This window comes from Typopeltis vanoorti, chromosome 9 (genome assembly GCF_054136105.1).
Source record: "Typopeltis vanoorti isolate ZY-2024b chromosome 9, IOZ_Tvanoo_1.0, whole genome shotgun sequence".
NCBI lineage: Eukaryota > Metazoa > Arthropoda > Arachnida > Uropygi > Thelyphonidae > Typopeltis > Typopeltis vanoorti.
In genome coordinates this window covers 16180024-16202891 of record NC_143557.1, presented here as the reverse complement: position 1 = coordinate 16202891, position 22868 = coordinate 16180024, and the positions used below count along the sequence as shown (strand labels likewise).

The 22868-nt window shown below is 33.4% G+C and overlaps 1 protein-coding gene across 1 annotated transcript in view; it reads right to left on the bottom strand.

The window, feature by feature from the left end:
• LOC150102899 (tRNA (34-2'-O)-methyltransferase regulator WDR6) overlaps positions 1 to 22868 on the bottom strand; it is a 624232-nt gene that overhangs the window by 46547 nt on the left and 554817 nt on the right. The window contains exon 21 of the mRNA XM_090398196.1: positions 19752 to 20095. Within this exon, the coding sequence (XP_090254322.1) occupies positions 19752 to 20095 (344 nt within the window). The remainder of the gene's footprint in view (positions 1 to 19751; positions 20096 to 22868) is intronic.

Here is a 22868-nt window from a genome sequence, read left to right as displayed (position 1 = left end):
GTGCACAGATTTGGTCACCTGGTTTTTAAAAGGATAAAGAGATATTGGTAATGATCCAGAGGCAACTGACTAATGTGGCTTCTGGTCTCTGGAATGTTGAGTATGAAGAAAGGTTAAGAAGATGCAATTTGCAGAGTCCAGTGGATAAGAGAAGGAAGGGTGATATGATAGAGACATACAAGTTGGTAAGGTGTTATTATAAGAATCCTTTCCTTCATGATTACATAGTGATCAGAATTAATTATAAAAATTATGGAAACAAGTACCATGTTAGAATAAAACTTCAGTTTAACATAAACCAAAACAATCACTCAATGTTTCGACCTTCACATTAAGGTCACTGTGTCTTTGTATATAAGTGTATACTCCAGATGATGACCTTAATGTGAAGGTCAAAACTTCAAGTGATTATTTTGGTTATATTAAACTGAAGTTTTATTCTAACATGGTAGTTGTTTCCAAAAATTTTATATTGGGTTCTTATAAGATTAATGTTGAAGAGGATTTTCACAGAATGGTGAGAGTGGACAAGAGGTCATCCCTGGAAGTTGCATAAGGAGAGTGTGGGCAAAGGAGTGAGAAGCTGGTTTTTGTGTGGAGAGTGGTGAATGACTGGAAAGTGGTATTTGTGGATAATTTGAAATTATTTAAGGCATTATATGATTAGCTGCTTGTATGAGAGATGGAATTCACATAATGAAACTTTGACTCCATGAAGGTCTGAGAATCATCATCATCATCATCATCAAATTCCTGCCATGTACCCTCAAGAGGTGTACAGGATATGACAGTACTACATGAAAAAATTACATCATTACTAACTTCCTATCTACAATTTTCCTCCAAATCAGTCTGTTACTTGTCAAGACTCCAACATTATCAGATCTTATATTTCTATCGTCTAAGGCACTTTGTACCGTATCAATCCACCTATATCTTGGTCTTACTCTGGGTCGTTTTCCTGCCAACCTGGCAGAGAACACTTGTTTTGCTAATCTTTCCTCTCCCATTCTATTTAAGTGACCATACCATCTGAGATTAGCTCTACTATCGCATTCCTGGATGCTGACAATGTCAAGTTCTTTCCTAATATCCTCATTTTTAATATGATATTGCCATTGATGCCATCTGTTCACGCCTCTAATCTTTCTCAGGACTCTCATATCTGTGGTCTCTAGTCTTTGGTCAAGTGTTTTACTTCTGACCCAGCTCTCAGATCCATAAGTTAAAATTGGTTTGAACACAGTCTTGTATACAGCTAATTTAGTGTTCCGACTAATTTCTTTCTTATTCCATATGAATTTATTCAATTGACTTCCCACAATACCAGCTTTGCTGATTCTGTTCTCTGTTTCTATATTTAGTTTACCATCTTCAGTAAAAATTGTGCCTAAGTAGCTGAAATGTTTTACTTGTTCCACAGGTTCTCCATTCACAACACAGTTGACATTTTCAATGATTCTGCCTATTTTCATTGTCTTTGTCTTTTTATTGCTGACCTTCATACCATATCTATTACAACAGCTATTCAATTTAGTCAGAGAATCTTGCAGACTTGTAGCGGATTTATTTAGAAGTATAACATCATCCGCATAAAGCAAAGAGCTGACATTAACATCTCCAATTTTGATATCAGGTTTAATACCACATTCCTTCATAATGTGATCCATATAGATAATGAATAACAGAGGGGATAATGTACATCCTTGTCTCACACCAGATTTAACATTAAACCATCTTCCTGTACTTCCTTCAATTCTAACTGCTGACTCACAACTCAAATAAAGACTAAGTATTGCTTGATATAATGCCCCATTGACACCATATAACTGCAGCGTATTGAATAGCTTCTCTCTTGGCACCTTGTCATATGCCTTTTCCAAATCGACAAAACTTAAATACAGATCTTTGTTATATTCCCATGCTTTCTCGACTATTTGTCGTAAAGTGAAGATCTGATCCTGACAGCCTCTATTTGGCCTGAATCCAGCTTGTTCTTCACCAAGCTATTCTTCCACAATTCTTCTCAACCGTTTCTCAAGTATACTTGCATAGATCTTGCCAGGAACACTCAGTAGGGAAATACCTCTGTAATTCTCACATTCAGTTTTATTTCCCTTTTTATATATGGGTACTATGAGAGCTCTACTCCAATCATTGGGAATTCGTCCCTCTGTCCAGGCTTTCTGAACTATGCAGTGCAGCTACTGTAAGACTGTTATACCACCATACTTCAGCATTTCTGGTCGAATATCATCTACTCCTGCTGCCTTTCCACATTTCAAGCCTTTGATGGCTTTTTCTACTTCAAGTATGGATATGTATTCCTGACTGCATGCCTGGTCAGTGTTTTTTATCACTGTGCTGTCATCACTGCTTGTTTCATTTAGCAGTTTTTCAAAGTAATTACTCCATACTTCAAGGATATCTTTTTCTCCTGTTTTCATTTCATCTTTATCATCTCTAATACCTTTTACAGCACTCTTTCCTCCATTCCTAAGCTTCTTCAACAACCTCCAGAATATTTTGCCACCTTCTTGATATTTATTTTCTATATTCTTGCCAAAGTCCTCCCATGACTTTTGTTTAGCTAGTTTTACACACTGTTTAGCTTTCTTACATTTGTCTCTGTATTCTGTAAGAGCACAAGCTGACTTATTTGACAGGAACTTTTGATATGCTTCCTTCTTTTCCTTCACTGCCTCTTTAACTTCCTGTGTCCACCAGGGAGTTCTGATTTTTTTATCCTTGCAGACAACCTCACCACATGCCTCTCTGGCAGAATCAATCAATGTTTTCTTCAGAGTTTACCACTGAATCTCCAAGGTTTGATTCCTGTTCTCAAACTCTTTCATTTTCTTTTCAATAATATTTCTGTATTTTAGTCTACAGTTCACATCTGAGAGCTGCTCAACTTTTATTCGCTTTAAAACTTTCTTACATGTCATTCTTTTCAATATGAAATTCAATTTTATCCTGCTCAAGACTAAATAGTGATCACTTCCAATTTCAAATCCTCTGTACACTCTGGTGTCCTGCACCAGGGAGAAAACATCACTATCAACAATAACATAGTCAATGAGACTTTTCTTATTCCTAGCCTCTTCTCTCCATGTGAATTTGTGCACATTTTTATGTTGGAACATGGTGTTAGTAATAACCAGTCCATGTCCTGAGCAAAATCCAACAGATATTTGCCATTATTATTAGCTTTGCTCTTTTCTCCAAAATTTCCCAAAATATTTTTGTATGTCTCGCAATCATTTCCTACTCTACTATTTAGATCCCCAACAAGGACCAACTTTTCCTTTTTTATTGTGTCAGTTGCTTTTTCTAAAGCCTCAAAAAATTCCTCCACTTCTACCTTAGTAGAACCTTCTGTGGGAGCATAGGCACAAATAAGTCTCATTGTCCAGTTCCCCATTCTCATATTTGCCCACATTACTCTACTTGAGACTGACTGCCATTCAAGAAGATTAGCCTCGTATTTTGTGTTGAATACTATGGCTACTCCTTCTTTTCCTTGATTGTCATTGCCTGAATATAACATTTTGTATTTATTGCTCAGAAAGATCTCACCAGTTTTGGTCTTTTTTGTTTCAGTCACCCCTATTATGTCGATCTGGTATTTATCTAATCCCTCAGCTAGCTCCATTTCTTTGCCATTCAGGCTTCTTACGTTGATAGTACCGATCTTTAACTCTGGTGATGTTGAGTTGGGGTTTGTTTTCAGATTTTTTCCAGTAGCTGACTTTTCGCTGTTCGCCCTGGTTCCCTGGCGAAAACAACGGGGGCCTTGTTTAACCGGGCGACGCCCCAGCCGGCATGAAATTTTGTCATGTTGTACCATCATTTTTTATTTTGGTTTAACCAATAAGAATACAATTTGATCGGCTAAATCCCAAATTGCCAGCCCATCCTCGTTCGTTCAGTATCAAAGTAGATACCCAACAGGGTGCACCACGAGAAGGTGAGGATTGGACATTAGGTCAGAAGCCCTGGGCAGTTCTCCGCATTCCTTTAAAGGTGATGTGGAGGTCTCCTCTCAGTTATACAGCTTTGACCCTTAAGCATCCCTGAGAATAAGGTCTGAGAATAATAATAATAATGATGATGATGGTAATTGCATGTCTTCTAAAATTTGAATATCTTTTGAGAACACATGCAATTATTTAATTTTATTTTTCCAATTTTTTTTTTTTTCTCGATGTGCTCTGGTTGTAAGTAATGGCAATGGATTTTTTTATAATTTGAGGAGGATTAGATTTGGGTGAAAAATATAGTTTTGTTAATTTTTTACAGGGGGATGCGAGTGATTTTAATGGAGGAATTAGTATGGTCCAAACAGATTAGTCAATATGCAAAATGTTTCCTTGAGTAGTTATCTACTGATTACGATCACCAGGCCTGGCGAAAGGCAGGGGCGGAATGGGTGAATGTTGCAGGCAGAAAAGTAAAAGGGCGGAAAACTTAGAGTTTATGTTACAATGTGAATGCCGCAGGCAGAAAAGTAAAAGGGCGGAAATGTTACAATTATACTGGAGGCAGAAAAAATTAAAAAAAAAAAAAATTAAATTTATATATACATATTTATAAATATAATTATCTTTTATTCTAATTATATAAGCTCCAAATAGTTATTTTTATTTTGATAATCCCTGGGACCAGTACCAACGACAGGATGTAGTATAGAGGCAGCCTGCCTTATGGCGCTGCTTAACAATCGGTGGCGCTCGCATCTGATCTGACAGATACATGCTAATTGTTAACATGAATATTCTTTAACCTATCTATTGTATAGGTTGAAAGTCATGGGTAGCTGTGCGTGAGTATATTACGAGTGCTATTTTGCACTTTTGTCGCTGTCAGTTTGGTTTAACAAGTGTTACGCAAAGATCTGTGATATTTGACCCTGCTGAGGTCCCAGCAGATCTGACAGATACTTGCTAATTGACATAAATATTTTATTGTATAAGTTGAAGGTCATGACTAGCTGCAGGTGCATATATTATGAGTGATATTCCTGACTTTTTTTTTTTTTTTTTGTTATCAGTTTGGTTGAACACGTTTTTTGTAAAGGTTTGTGATATTTGATAGTAAATTACTGCGAGCTCCGATGTCAGTATAGCTCATAAATATAAATATAAATGCTCAGATTATTCTAATGATGACACAGATATGGCTCCCTCAACAAACAGAAAAAGAAAAAGATGTTTTATATGCTATGCATCCAAAACGAGTCGCTTATCAAAATATTTTTGCAAGCATTGTGTAAAGTATTATGCTTTCAGCATTGATATTGTTTGCGATGACTTATGACAGTTTTGTAAATCCAACTATTGAAGATTCTGATTAATTAATGTTAAATGCATTTGTTTAGTTTTATTTTCTTTCATTATCGATGTTTGCGTTATTTTGTAACAAAAGTTTTTTATTCCTTATATTTCTTTATTTCAATAATTTTTAGATTGTAACTGAAAATAAATAAACCATCATGTATTACTGAAATAGAGAGCCAAAGCCTTATTTATCATACATGTCCTCTAGAACAGCGCTTTCCAAACTGTGGGCCTTGGGGGCAGCCAGTTTTGTTTGAGGGAGTGGTGAAATAATGAAAACAAAATTAAAATGTTTTAAGACTAAGTAGTTCTTTTTTTTTTTTTTAATCCTAAAAGACGCATTTAATTTTTATTATTTATTATTTCTTTTGTTTTTTTTATATTTTAATGGAAAAAATCATGCATCGGTGTTTGTCCACAAATTTTGCTTCCTGCGTATTTCAGCACTTAATGAATATTAGTAAATATATGCTTATTCATATAAGTTTTATTTCAAAGGTATTGATACACAAAAAAGCTTACAAATGCAAATTCTTGAATATAAATAAAATAAATATTATAATAATATATGTCTGTATTATGTTTTTTTTCCAATGGGGGGGGGGTGAAATATTTCAATTTTTCCAAAGGTGAGCCTTTACATTTATGGAAAATACTAAGGAAAGTGGTCTGGGGGCTTGCTCAACCTTTACTACGAGTTGCCCATAAGGCACTACTTATGCTTGCATCTGCCGAAACTTTTAATTTCTATATTAGGCTATGAAATAATGTTGGATTCAATATTCACTTAATTTGTACCATCATGTATTATATTTGCAGTGTTTTTTCTTTATGTTTTTTGCATTTACGCACATATTAGTAATGAATGTATCTCTCAGATAAATCGTGTCGTACGCTGCAAAATTACCGCTGTGAGCTCCCAAGTGTTAATAAGGGCACTCGTTCAGCCGTGTTATGGCAACAAGATATTTTACAAAAATACAGCATTTAGTTTACCAAATAAAAAAAGGCGCCATTTTCCATTGACAGTTAAATGTGTTTATTATATCTTATTAATAAAAAAAATTATAGTCATACATACTAAAACTAAACATTTTAGAACCCACTTATTAGATACTGAAGGAAACAATCCATAAAATATCATACGATGTGAATTTCATAAACTTTTATAGTCTATATATAAATTAAATTATGCATAAATTCTCCTTGCTCCCTGAAGTAAACAACATCCCCCCCACAACAGTAACTACATTGCAGAAACACGAAAAACCATTAGTTTTATCATGTCAATGAATAAGATTCACAGACATCTGCAGACTGTGTAATATATTTCTCAACAAATAGTGTAATTACAGGCAACTCGGAATATAAATGCTAATTAATGAATTACATCTCTCTTCCAAAAGAAACTGCTATATAGACCCAAGCAAAACCACATGTTGCTGGTGCAACATAAAGTTTTGCTTGACATTACCCCATCATGTGTTAAAACTAAGAAATATATAGTGAATGTATTTCAGATATTATGGAAATGGTTTAAGAGAATTAGCATTTCCATTCAATTGTTGCTTTTTGTTTGGGTCGTGCGATCTTTTGTTAATACCACACCAATCATATGCACTTCTTAATAGCTACTTTTTCTCTACTAGCCTACAATCGTGCACATCTTTCACTTCTCATTAGTAATTTGTCAAGGATTGTTCATTACGTATCTCAAGTCGTAAATTACTGGTAATTTTTGCTTGATATAATGGGAAAGATGATGACTCTATTTGGGTAGATAATTTTGATGTTGCACACAAGGAATCTGCTCTCGAGGACAGAAGAAGTGATGGAGAACAGAAGCTTCTTGGTAAGTTATACCCATTTTCAGTTTTTTGTTTCCTGAAAACTTTAGTTTCCGAAAATCCCCGCATATATCTCGCACCACGATTTTTTAGCTTTAATTTTGGGAAAAAAGTGCGAGATATAATCGAGTAAATACGGTAATTTTTTTAGCTTTCTAATTCTTAAGTATGGATCATTCGTTGAATACTGGATTTATAAAATGCACAAAAGAGAGCGATATAGCAGATATAGAAATAAGCAATTTCACTCTTTTCATTGATGCTAAATTATTTATATTAAGTGAAAATGTATAGTATCTTTATAAATTTTGTTCTATCAAAAATAAATCTTTTTTTTTTTTGTTTAAATGTACATCTAAATTCAAATAACACAGAAATTTACAATGAAATATATTTTTATTTATTATTATTATTATTATTTTGATAAGGAATTTGGTAATAATGAAAACTAGGCTTAAGGATCAAAGCTATATAAATGAGAGGAGACCTCTACATAGCCTTTAAAGGAGTGTGGAGAACCAAACAGGGCTTCTGACCTAATGTCCAATCCTCACCTTCTCGTGGTGCACCCTGTTGGGTATCTGCCTGGATACTGAACGAACGACGATGGGCTGGCAATTTGGGATTTAGCCGACCAAATTGTATTCTTATTGGCTTAAACCAATATACAAAATGACGGCACAACATGACAAAATTTCATGCTGACTGGGGTGTCGCCCAGTTAAACAAGGCCCCAGTAGTTTTCGCCAGGGAACCAGGGTAAACAGCGTAAAGTCAGCTACTGGAACAAATCTGAAAATATAACCCAACTCAACATCACCAGAGTTAAAGATCGGTACTATCAACATAAGAAGCCTGAATGGCAAAGAAATGGAGCTAGCTGAGAAATTAGATAAGTACCAGATCGACATAATAGGGGTGACTGAAACAAAAAAGACCAAAACTGGTGAGATTTTTCTGAGCAATAAATACAAAATGTTATATTCAGGCAATGACAATCAAGGAAAAGAAGGAGTAGCCATAGTATTCAACACTAAATATGAGGCTAATCATGAATGGCATGCAGTCTCAAATAGAGTGATGTTTGCAAATATCAGAATGGGGAATTGGACAATGAGACTTATTTATGCCTATGGTCCCACAGAAGGTTCTACTAAGGTAGAAGTGGAGGAATTTTTTGATGCTTTAGAGAAAGCAACTGACACAATGAAAAAGGAAAAGTTGGTCCTTGTTGGGGATCTAAATAGCAGAGTAGGAAATGATTGTCAGACATACAAAAATAATTTGGGAAAATTTGGAGAAAAGAGTAAAGCTAATAATAAAGGCAAATACCTGTTGGAATGGTTATTAATAACACCATGTTCCAACATAAAAATGTGCACAAATTCACATGGAGAGAAGAGGCAAAGAATAAGAAAAGTCTCATTGACTATGTTATTGTTGATAGTGATGTTTTCTCCCTGGTGCAAGACACCAGAGTGTACAGAGGATTTGAAATTGGAAGCGATCACCATTTAGTCTTGAGCAGGATAAAATTGAATTTCATATTGAAAAAATAATATATAAGAAAGTTTTAAAGTGAATAAAAGTTGAGCAGCTCTCAGATGTGAACTGCAGACTAAAATACACAAAGATTATCGAAGAAAAAATGAAAGAGTTTGAGAACAAGAACCAAACCTTGCAGATTCAGTGGCAAGCCTTGAAGAAAACACTGATTGATTCAGCCAGAGGCATGTGATGAGGTTGTCTGCAAGGATATAAAATTCAGAACTCCATGGTGGACACAGGAAGTTAAAGAAGAAAGCATATTAAAAGTTCCTGGCAAATAAGTCAGTTTGTGCTCTGAGAGAATACAGAGACAAATGTAAGAAAGCAAAACACTGTGTAAAACTAGCTAAACAAAAGTCAAGGGAGGACTTTGGCAAGAAAATAGAAAATAAATATCAAGCAAGTGGTAAGATATTCTGGAGGTTGTTGAAGAGGCTTAGAAATAGAGGAAAGAGTGCTGTAAAAGGAGTTAGAGATGATAAAGGTAACATGAAAATAGGAGAAAAAGATATCCTTGAAGTATGGAGTAATTACTTCGAAAAATTGCTAAATGAAACAAGTAGTGATTGCACAGTGGTAAAAAACACTCAACAGGCATACAGTCAAGAATACATATCCATACTAGAAGTAGAAAAAGCAATCAAAGGCTTGAAATGTGGAAAGGCAGCAGGAGTAGATGATATTCAACCAGAAATGCTCCAGTATGGTGGTGTAAAAGTCTTGCAGTGGCTGCACTGCATAGTTCAGAAAGCCTAAACAGAGGGACGAATTCCCGATGATTGGAAGAGAGCTCTCATAGTACCCATATATTAAAAGGGAAATAAAACCGAATGTGAAAATTACAGAGGTATTTCCTTACTGAGTGTTCCTGGCAAGATTTATGGAAGTATACTTGAGAAGTTGAGAAGAATTGTGGAAGAAAAGCTTGGTGAAGAACAAGCCAGATTCAGGCCAAATAGAGAGGATCAGATCTTCACTTTACGACAAATAGTTGAGAAAGTATGGGAACATAACAAAGATCTGTATTTAAGTTTTGTTGATCTGGAAAAGGCATATGACAAGGTGCCGAGAGAGAAGCTATTCAATACGCTACAGTTATATGGTATCAATGGGGCATTATATCAAGCAATACTTAGTCTTTATTTGAGTTGTAAGTCAGCGGTTCGAATTGAAGGAAGTACAGGAAGATGGTTTAATGTTAAATCTGGTGTGAGACAAAGATGTACATTATGAAAGAAAATGGTATTAAACATGTTATCAGAATTGGAGATGTTAATGTCAGCTCTTTGCTTTATGCTGATGATGTTATACTTCTAAATAAATCTGATACATGTCTGCAAGATTCCCTGACTAAATTAAATAATTCTTGTAATAGATATGTACGAAGGTCAGCAATAAAAAGATGAAGACAATGAAAATAGGTAGAATCAGTGAAAATGTCAACTGCATTGTGAATGGAAAGCTGGTATGGTAGGAAGTCAATTGAATAAATTCATATGGAATAAGAGAGAACATTAGCCGGAACACTAAATTAGCTGTATACAAGATAGTGTTCAAACCAATTTTAACTTATGGATTTGAGAGCTGGGTCAGAAGTAAAACACTTGACCAAAGACTAGAGACCGCAGATATGAGAGTCCTGAGAAAGATTAGACGTGTGAACAGATGGCATCAATGACAATATCATATTAAAAATGAGGATATTAGGAAAGAACTTGACATTGTCAGCATTCAGGAATGTATTAGCAGAGCTAATCTTAAGTGGTATGGTCACGTAAACAGAATGGGTGAGGAAAGATTAGCAAAACAAGTGTTCTCTTCCAGGTTGGCAGCAAAAACGACCCAGAGGAAGACCAAGATATAGGTGGATTGATGTGGTACAAAGTGCCTTAGACGATAGAAATATAAGATCTGATAATGTTGGAGTCTTGACAAGTAACAGACTGATTTGGAGGAAAATTGTAGATAGGAAGTTAGTAATGATGTAAATTTTTCATGTAGTACTATCATATACTGTACACCCCTGAGGGTACATGGCAGGAATTTGATGATGATGAATATTAAAGGAGGGGTACACAGATATCTGGAGTTTCAGAAACAGTGATCTATCCAAATATTTAGTCTGAAACATAGGTGTATATTACACTGTTCGTTTTTTAAAATTCTGCTTCAAATTTGGATAGACAAAACAGTGTGATATGCACTTACATTTTTTTCAGCATCATTTCAATTTTGAATGTGAAACATTGAGCGTATTGTGTATTCTGTGTTTAAGTGACTTTGGACAATTTTTGACTTTGTTTTTAATTGGGTACTTATTTTTGATTTTTGATAGACAAATAAAATTTTAAAGATAATAGTTTATAAATTATAAACATATTAGGAAAAGGAAACAGTGTTATCAATTGCAAAAGACACTCTAGGTTCCAAACCCAAAATACACAAACAGTGGATAACCCAAGAAATCAGAGCTACCATAGAGGAGAAAAGAGAGGCCAAGATACTTGTAAACCAACAGAACAATGAAGAGAATAGAGAAAAATACAGAGCACTAAAAAATAAAGTTGATAACCTATGCAAAAAAAAAGCCAAAGAAAAATGGTTAGAAGAAAAAGCTAAGAAATGCCAAGAAGCATACCAACAAAACAACCTAAAAGTCTTCCTTGATACTGTAAGAGAAATTACAAAGGAATTCTCAGCAAAAGCAGTAACAATGATAAACAACAAGATGACTGAAACCGGGAATATTGAATATATAAGAAAAATCTGATCAAACCATTTTAAGACTATCTTCCACCAAGGAAACAACACTACAATGCCAACAATAGAAGAAAATAATGATCACCCAAAAATTTTACAAGAATAAGTTAGATACGCAATAAAACAGATGAAAAACAATAAAGCACCAGGCATTGATACTATCCCTACTGAACTGTGGTCATATGGAGGCAGCATATCAACAGAATATTTAACAACCTTATTCAATAAAATACTACAAACAGGAGAGATCCCAGATAACTGGAGAACAGGAAAGATTATTATTATTATTTGACACCTCCAGGGAGTCCAAAGATCATCCCAATATACAAGAAAGGAGACAAAAGAAACTGCAGAAATTACAGACCAATCAATTTACTCCCTCACACCTATAAAATATTCATAAGAATTATACAAAATAGATTAAAAACCACCTATGAAGAAATGATAGGCATAGAACAAGCTGGTTTCTGAGGAAACTATTCAACAATAGACCAAATTTTCACATTGCACCAATTAGCAGAGCTCAGCTGGGAAGACCATAAAGAACTATGTTGTTGTTTTGTGGACTTTAAACAAGCTTTCGATATCATCAACAGAGAAATCCTTCTTAAAATTCTACTAAAAAAAGCAATAGACAAATATATAATACAGTTTCTGATAAAATATTACTCTAAGACAAATGCAATAATTAAAAAGGACACACTCACAACAGACCCCATAGAGATCCAAAAAGGAGTAATGCAAGGATGCCCATTATCCCCATGCCTATTCAACATATATCTAGAAGTTGTAAAGAAGACAATAAACAATGAGCCTGGAATCAATGTCAATGGTTTAAACATAAATAATATCAAATATGCAGATGATCTCGTCCTTCTTGCAAGAACCCCAAATGAACTACAAAAGCTGATCAACAAGCTAAACGAAACCTGTAAAACATATGACATGACAATAAATATACAAAAGACAAAAGTGATGAAAATAGGGAGGAAAGGAACTACCATCTCAGCCACCCTAAATGAAGAACAAATAGAACAAGTAGACAACTTCATATACCTTGGATCAAAACTAACAGAAACAATAGATGAACTCAAAACAATCAAACACAGAATAGCGATAGGATGGACCACCATAGGAAAATTACAGAAAATCTGGAAAACAAACAAGATAGCTAAGCAAGCCAAAATCAAATTATATGAAGCAATAATTATACCAACAGTCATCTATGGAGCAGAAGCATGGACAGTTAAAAAAAGAGAGGATAAAAAACTGCTGGCATTTGAAATGAAATGCTTAAGAAAAATAAATAGAACAAGTTGGATAGAAAAGAAAACAAACATCACAGTCAGACAAGAACTATTGTATAAAAAGACAATAATAGAAAAAATTAGAAAACAACAACTGAGATGGTTTGAACACACTGTACATGGAAGCAGATAGACTTCCTAACCAATACTTTTCTAACTGAAAAAAGAAGCCCCGGAAGACCAAGAATTACCTGGCTGAAATTAATAAAGAACATCTCGGGATGCAGAACATATAAGGAACTTTTTTGAACAGCAAGGAATAGAGAAGACAGGAAAATCCTGCTCAAGAGAAGACTCAACCCGTCTTAGACGGAAGAGAAGAAGAAGAAGAAGAAACATATTAATCAGAGGCACATTTTGCTAAAATGCCAAAATACTTTACATCTTACATTGCTATCAATAATTATAGTTTACCTTTAATTATCAAATTATTGTATAAATTAATTATTTATAGTAAAAATCCGTAGAAGGCAACTGTTTTAAATCGATTTTTTTAAATAAGATTTAATTGTTTTAAAACTCTTAAAAATAATAAATTAACTCAAAGTTAATAATTAATAGAAAAAGAATAATTTATCAATACGAAATTTATTGTCATTTAGATCAGTAATTTGAAACAGAAAAAGTTATCGGGAGCTACTTTTCTCAAAAGGAAAAGAGAAAAGGAAGAGCAAGTAAAGAAAGCAACAAGCAATATAAGGAGATTTGGAATTTGTGTGAGCATGGTGAGCACACCTTGCTCACACAAAGGGAGTCAGGAGCAGGTTTTTTTGCATGGAGAGTGGCGAGTGACTGGAATGCATTGCCTGAGAGTGTGGTGAGCGCAGAGACAGTAAATATATTTAAGGCATGGTATGATAAGCTATGTGTATAATAGTGGACCTCCCACGATGAGTCTTTGACTCCATGAAGGTTTTTATAATAATAATACTAATTATTATTATTATAAATCGTTCACATATCCGCAAAATTTTCTTACATGCCAATTGTGTATTATATTATTAGCTTGCGAAATGAATTTTGTTACTTCATATTTATGAAGGTACTTGTCCAATTCAATAATTGATATATTAGTAAAACGAGGTCCTCCTGTTGAATCAAAAGAGACTTTTTTCCACGCGATGAACATAATAGAAGTTTTCATGTATCGCATTATAATAGGATTTTGAGTAACGGAGAAACCATTAAAAGATCTTGGTTAATTTACTCAAGTTCAAAAAATGTAGTATTTTGTTTCTGCTGCAAATTATTTTCTAATATTCGAACTATGGACTTAATTTTGGAAGGAAATAATGATTGGAAACATATGTCCCAAGTTTTTCAGCGCCACAAAAAATCTCAAGAACATTTTAATAATTTTGAAAAATTGATTGATTTGGAAAAATATTTAAAAAATGAAACTACAATTGATCAACATCAGCTAAAATTACTCAAAAAAAAAAAAAAAAAAAAAAACAAGAACACTGGATGCATGTTTTAAAAGGTATAATATCAGTTATTAAATTTCTTGCAAAAGAAAACAGAGCGTTCAGAGGAAGGTCAGATACTCTATATATAAATAATAATGGAAAATTTTTGAAACTGATTGAATTATTCGCCGAATCTGACAGCGTATTACAAAAACACGTAGAATGCATAAAAAGCAACGAAATTCATGTTCATTATTTAGGGAAATGTATACAAAACGAAATCATTAATATATTGAGTAATGAAATTAAACCAAAAAGATTTTATCTAAAATAATGAATGCTAAGTATTTTTCAATAATTGTTGATTGAACCACTGATATTTCGCTGCAGGAGCAAATGTCCTTAATTGTAAGACATGTTTCTATAAACGAAAAAAAACGAAGAAACCCAAGATATTATACAAATAGAGGAAAGATTTCTAGATTTTATTAAAATTAATAATATAACAGGAAGTGGTATGGCTGAAGTAATTTTAAAATTATTAGAAGAAAAAAAAATTTCATCATCTCATCTCATCCGATTGGTAACGGGTTGAGTCCACTAAGAAGAAAGGTTCTCCACTTATCGCGATCTTTAGCCATCTCAATCATGACTCTATAGCTGGGTAGATGTGAATGCTCTTTCAGCAACTTTATCCAAGTACTTCTTGGTCTGCCTCTAGGTCTTTTTCTTCCGATATATCCATTCAGAGATAAATATGGGAGTCTATGAGGGGCCATTCTCTGAATATGACCAAACCATCTCAGTTGATGCTTAATGATTGTGTCTATTATATTATCTGGGAAGTCTAAATCTGTTCTGACTTGATCGTTAGTCGTGTTGCATCCAGTGGGTGTTATTAATTTTTCTTAGGCATTTCATTTCAAATGCTTGAAGTTTCTTGATTGGTTGTTGAGTTAATCTCCAGGCTTCTGAAGCATAAGTAGCCATTGGGATAATTGTTTTATATAATTTTAATTTTAGACTCGTTGGGGTTTTTTTATTTTTCCATATTTTGTTTAGTTTATTCATGTTGGTCCAACCTAGGTTTAGCCTGTGTTTTACTGTTTCCATATTGTTGAGGTTACTAGATATAAGATTGCCAAGATAAACATATTTATTAACTTGTTCCAGCAGGTGATTTTCAAGATTATAGAAATATTTTCTTCTTCTCTACCTATCTTCATTATTTTTGTTTTATGAAGATTTATTTTCATACCATAAGTTTTACAAGAGTCATTTAAAATATTAATAGTTTTTTCTAGCTGTGGTTTAGAATCTGCTAAAATAATGATATCATCTGCGTATTTTATGTGATTAATGTTGGTACCATTGATTTTTACACCTGGTTCATCGGCTATGGTTTTACAAACTTCTTCTAGGAAGATGATAAAGAGTTGAGGTGAGAGAGGGCATCCCTGCATTACACCTTTCTCGACTCTGAAATTCTCGGTTTTAATGTTGCTTGTTTTAACAAAAGCTTTGGTGTCTCCATAATAATTTGTAATAAATGTTAAAATATCAGAATCCATTTTTATGTTTTTTAGGATAGTGATCAATTTGTTTCTATTAACTGAATCAAAGGCTTGCTTAAAATCTATAAAACAACAGTATATGGGCAGGTTGTATTCCCAATATTTTTCTGCTATATTATTAATGGTGAAGATATGGTCTATGGTGGATCTATGTGGCCTGAATCCTGCTTGGTTTTCCTCTATGATTTTTTCTGTAAGCACCTGTGTTCTCTTTTGTATAATTCGAATGAATAGTTTATAACTATGACTCAAGAGTGTTATGGGTCTGTAATTTCAAAATATCCGTGGTCAGGGATATGACAACGGGTCAAATATGAAGGGGAAGAATGCAGGGGTACAAGCACTTTTAAGAAACAAAAATCCTAGAGCATTTTTTGTTCCATGTTGTACGCATTCCTTGAAATTGGTATTGAGCGATGCAGCAAGCTGCAATGTAGATACGGTTTTATTTTTTGACATTATTCAGTCAATTTATAATTTCATTTCTTCATCAAGTCATCGAAGGGAAGTTCTTCTAAACCACATCCAAAATTTTACTTTAAAACCTTTATGCACATGATGGGAAAGTCGCATTGAAGCTGTAAAAGCAATACGAAATCAAGTAAAAGAAATACATGAAGCTTTAATTTTCATTACAGAAGATGACAGCTTAATTGGGCAACAAGGCATTAAAACAAAATTGGAAGCTAGTTCATTAGCAAAAAAAAAATTAATTCTTTCAAGTTTATATTTGGCACATTTGTTTGGTATGACTTTCTAAGTGAAGTCAATGCATCTAGCAAACAATTGCAAAATATCTCTTGCAATATTATGGAAGCCTTGAAATCCTTAGATGTCACGAAAAAATTCTTGACGTTATACAGAAGTGAAAATAATTTTTTTAAAGTTAAGCACCAAGCCCATAACTTTGCTCTAAATATTGGGTTAAATGCTGATTTCCCAACTAACGGCAGCATACGAACTCGAGATGTAAAAACTCAATTCAAATATGAATGTCCTGACAAATCAATTACTAATTTTGAGAGACAGTTTAAAATTAATTTTTTTTAATGTAATTCTTGATTCAGCAATAACATCAATTACTGAGAGATTTGAACAGCTAAATAAATATGAATCAATTTTTGGGTTTCTCTTTAACATTGGTAACTTAAAATTTGATAATGATACAGTAAAAAAAAAAAGCTTGTTTCGACTTAGAAAGTGTTCTGTCTGATGGTGATCAAAAAGATATTTCAGCAATAGATTTATTAGATGAATTAAAGATATTCTCTCGGAGGATATCAAATAATTATTCTCCCAAAGAAGTATTAAATTATATTTGTGCAAATAACTGCATAAGTTTTTTTCCTAATATGTACACATCACAACGAATTCTTTTAACAATCCCAACTACAGTTGCAAGTGCAGAGCGCAGTTTTTCTAAATTAAGGCTTATTAAAAATTATTTGAGGTCCGCAATGTCCCAAGAGAGATTAGATGGCTTAGCCACTTTATCTATTGAAAATGATATAGCCGAGACATTAGATCTAGAAGAAATAGTAGTCTTTTGCTGAAATTAAGGCTAGAAAGGTTTATTTTTTTAAAAATAATTAAAACTGTTAATTCTTAATTTAGATTTTTTCATATTTGTTTTGTCATATTTAATGTGATTTATGTAATATTTATAAATTGTGTTAAAATTATGTACTCATATAATAAACAGAAATATTTCATTTATTTATTCACTATATATATATATATATATATATATATATATATATATATATATATATATATATAATTTTTATATAGTTTTATGAAAAATATTGAATGACTAGAACCGAGATTTAATTAAAAAGGTTTTAATATAAACACACTACTAGTTTCGGCCTGTAACAGCCTTCTTCAGGTGACATTATAAAAGAAAAAAAAGAAAAAACACTAAACATTGAGGGTTAAAAGACTATGAACATCATAGACAGTCTTTATACATAATTAGCATTAAAACGTTGTAGTTGTATTTGAAGCTGTTCTTTCATTTGTTGCATTGTTGGGAGAGTGCGTGCTTGCTGCATCACGTGAACGCCAGTACATGATTACAGCTGAATGACTATCCGGGAGGTTGTAGCTTAAGTTGTTATTTAGATGAACAGGATTGAAGATGATTTCTCTCGATTCCACAATTTTTCTCTCTATTTCGTCACTGCAACGGAAGATGTTTGTAGATTTTTCCCAGCAGACTTTGTGACTTTGGTTATTATCATTAGGATTAGCCAAGAAGAGGATATGACTTGATAATTGATTATATTAAAACCTTTTTAATTAAATCTCGGTTCTAGTCATTCAATATTTTTCATAAAACTATGTATGTTAACCGAGTCAATGATCATTCTGTCATAATTTTTATATATACATATACAATTTCGACCGAAGGGCAGAAAAAAAAAATCTTGCCCACACTCAAAAATTTGCTCGGGCTGGTGCTGAAGATCACACTTATTTAGCAACAAAAATGCTCAATGTCCTACATTTATCAGTAAGAAGTGAAACTAGCTCAAATAAATACAAAACTCCGAGCAAGTAATAGTTTCTAGCATACTGATTGTATTCAATGATCCAGTCTCATGTATAAAATGCAAAATACTGCTGTTTAATTTTGTTCCAACATTAAGTTAATGTACACTGTAACTTTTTTTCTGTATAGTAGCATGTTAAATTTCTTCTGTGTGTGTGTGTGTAGAAGTGATTCTCATAGGTTACATATATGATTATCAAAAATTGTGTACTATAATACCAAATTTAGAATAAAATTATTTATGATGATAATGATGAAAAAAAAATGTTGGTTAGTTGGATAACTAGAGTGTTAGAGAAGGAAAGACAATTATTGTTTTCTTTTCTAATGATAAAATGGACCTTACCATTTTGGCTGTTAAAGTGTACTAAATACATTTAAAATATATCCAAGCCATATGGCCAAATGGAGAATATGTCGTCAATGTTGTATAGCCATATTGTTGGTTTAGTGTACTGAAACATTTGACAATTTTTCAGAGTGTTCCACGAAAAGCCTGGTGAGAAGAAGAAGAGAAGCCTTCAATTTGTTCATAGGAATTGCAATATGAATAGAGCAAAATTATGAGAATGAGAGTCTTAAATGAATTCAGAGGTTCCTTGTAAGGAGAAATCAGTGAACAGAGAAAAAAGGCTATATTCAAACTGACCATAATATCAGTATCTAAGGGTTATTTCTCAGATACTGGATCCCCCAGTTAATCACTAAAGAGTGCTTATCTTTTTCTTTTTAAACATTCATGAAGATTCTTCACCTCAAAATGATATTCAGTTCTATCCTGCTCCAAATTAAATAAATGGTGATAACTTCCTTTTTCGAATTCCCTATATACTCCAGTATCTTGAACCAGTGTGAAGATATCAGTATCATCAAAACACGGTGGGGGTATGCCACTCAAGAGGACTTTTCTTATGTGTTCTCTCCATGGGAATTTATGAAAATTTTTATGTTCAAAGATAGTGTTAGTGATAACTAGGAATGGACGAATTATCACTTTTTCGTATGTTAATTCTTACATTGTCAGTTCTATTATATGACTCGTCACTGTTCAATTTTATTTCCTGACAATAGCAGTAGAGCCTTGTTTAACTGGTTTATGTCCCAGCCAGCATGACATTTCAACATGATGTCCCAACATTTTTGTATTTGTAAAATTTGATAGGCCCAAATTGTTAGTGCATTTATATCATGCAAATATTTATAATATAGACTAGTGTTATAGAATGTTAAGTCGCAAATATACTAACTTAGCAATTTATTTTCTTTATGCAAACAATGCGCGTGCGCACACGCACACACAAACTATAATTCTGTTTACCTCTGATTAATTATAAAAAGGAAATGGAACTCACTTGAATAAAAACATTAAATAATTAATGAAGTGGTTTTATTTATCTTTAAAAACACACTCACCTGAAAACCAGAAGACTGCTAAAGCATTAATTCCAGAATGATGGAATTTGAACTCTAACTGTGGACTTATTTTTGAATATGTTGATTTCAGAGATGCATGATTCTGCACAGATATTTCTTTTGCCTGTTTAAAAAATGCTTGCTTATTTACAATAGTTCCTGTTTTATTAAAATTAGAGCACTTCCAAAAATTAATTTTTCCATCTGTACCCCCACTTATTATCCAGGTTCCATTTGCAGCTGTTTGTAACTGGATGATAGATGTTTTCAGAACACAATGATGCCCATGAACTATGGTATTATAAAGCTGGAAGACATCATTTTTTAAGTAATATGTAAATAACCTGAAACACAAGCAAAATCAACCTTTGAATAATTTATACATACATTTATTGCATTTTACCATACATACTATTGCTATTATTATCATTATTAGAAAGAGCTCTGGGGGAGTAAGGGACTTACCAAGTGAGGCTGCATATCACTAACATGACCTATCATACTTTCTCTTGAATTCATTCACACTATCCTTTCCTTCATGCTTACACGGTGATCAGAATACATTATGCAAATTATGGAGACAACTACCATGTTAGAGTAAAACTTTAGTTTAATATAAACCAAAATAAACGCTCGACCTTCACATTAAGGTCATCATCTGGAGTATACGCATATATACAAAGAAACAAGCTGCACAACAATCTACATGGCATGCTAAAGTTACTGACCAACCGTTTCAACTACTGGCTTGACCTCTGGTGAAAAAAAAAAAAAAAAACCTTACTACATCAAACCTAGAGTCCTATTATTATTATCCATTAGATTACAAATTTAAATTAAGCTTGAGAGTAACATGTTTACAAAAAAGAAAAAAAATTAATAAATAATAAATAAAAATAAAACCATTACTTATACAAGTATATACATAATTCTTGTTTAAGAGCTTGTTCATTAAATCAAATTGTTATAGCTCTGTTTTTGAGGGTGTTAATGACTCCAAATTTTTGTGAAGGATGGTGATATGAGTTAGCACATATATATATATTGGCCGGTATGTGTAGGCTTGCAGTAAACAGTGAAGGATAGACAGCCTCAGGTAATAAGATGTGTGATTAGTGTATCCAGGAAAGGGAGCGAGTTCTGATTTTCAATTTCAATAGTAAATTGTATGCGCTCATGTTGTTTGTTGGGGTGGCTAAGGAATGTGTTTAAAGTCTGTTGACCATGTGGCCAATTGCTATCTTTTATATGGAAGCATTTGAGCAATGTGCTCTTGATTCCTCTACTCTAAAACCTACAGTTTGGCTTAGATACATTGATGATGTTTTCGTTATCTGGCCATATGACTCTGAACATCTCCAAAAACTGTCTGTCTACTGTCGGTGCCCTGCAAGTTAAAGTTTTTCTTGTCAGAAAAAATTGCTCTTTTCCACTAATTGGGGGTCCATTTGGCATGCTCTTTGCACCAATTTAACTGAGCCAATCGCATTTTTTTTAATTAACAAGGGGCTTCTTTTTAGGGTGCCTGGGTATTAGTCTCTGTTCAATGAGTCTTCTCCTGACAGTTACAGAGCTTGCTACAACTTCAATTTATTCTTTCCAGTCCTGTTTCAGTTCTCCAGTCAACACATGTTGATTTTTGAGGCAGAGCCACCTTAGAACCCGATATTAGCATGGTGTAGACAGTGGCTTTCTTCCTTTTCAGCAGATCCAGTTTCCTTCGCTTTTGATACCAGCCATACTACAGGACACACGTCTAACTATTTCCTAAGAAATAGTTAGACGTGTTTGATTCAAATAGTTTGATTCAAATTGGATTCAAAGCTTGAATCAAATTTTTCTATGAGGTGTTAACTTCATGTAACTAGCCACAGCGATCTCAGCATGAAAATGCAAAAACTAGTTCCTGCTGTCTCCTTATAGCATAAAAAATTCTGATGCAATAGCCAAAACTATTACATTATACAGAAACCCGTGGGAATAATAGATGTTGCCACTTAACTACTAAAAACTATATTTATGTAAGGTGATGCAGTTTCTATGAACATGAGTGTACATTAGAATGAAGAGAAAACATTTGGATAAAAGGAGAATGAATTTCTTGAGTTATTGACAGACAACTTAGGCAGTATATAAAGGAGACCACACAACAATAGAGTTTTAGATCTGATCATTTCATCTGAGGATATGATTATGAGTAGGGTTCACACTTCTCTCTCATGATTAAAGTAATCACCTGGACTGTGGCTAACCACATGAAGACTTCTGTGAAAAAACAATAAATGTGGAATTACAAGACTAGTGATTACGTAAAGCTCAGAAGATGGCTTCGATCATATAGCATGGAATGAGCTGTTAAGTGGTTATTATTTTGTTATTTATGAACAAATTAACAAGCAGAGCTAAGAGAGTTATAATTTCTCTTCATAAAGCCTCCAACGCTGTCAGGTGGCATGTGATGGTAAGACTGTGTTTGAAGAGCTCCAAGAGCTTAGTTATTTAATTTTAAAAAATAGCATTATCAGTTAAAAAAATGTGTCAGAATTAGACTGTATTACAGAATTAATTAGTTTAGCTTAAAAAAATTTGTTTTAAATATTTTTAATTTAATCTTTTGATAAGATATGTAGCGTAGCACATGGCAACTATGAGAAGTAGAACAATGGCGTCCAACTTGTCATCATTATTTAAAGAATTCAATCAAAGGGACTTCGTGCAGTGCAATGCCTGCAAAATGTATGCATTACCGAGGGAAGCTGGAATTTGGTTTGAAAGCAATAGTGGTGGGAAAGTGTGCCGAAAATGTCATTGAAGCAGAGGATGAAGCACACAATATGATTGAAAATTGTGATGTAATGCCAAATAGCATTGACAGTGAGATTAAATGTGACACAGTTGAAAGTGAGAGTAAAAGTGTCGAACAAAAGAATAGTTTGACTGATGTAAAGAATGAAAAGTTGATTGAAATGAGGGAGATAGCATGGTTGCATGGAGTGATACATAGGGTGAAGCAGCAGTTGGAGTGATTGCAAAAATGTCTACCAAGTGGATCAGCTGATAACAAAACAAAAGAAGTCCGATATAAGAAAAATGAGGGCATGACCGAGAGAGAAAGAA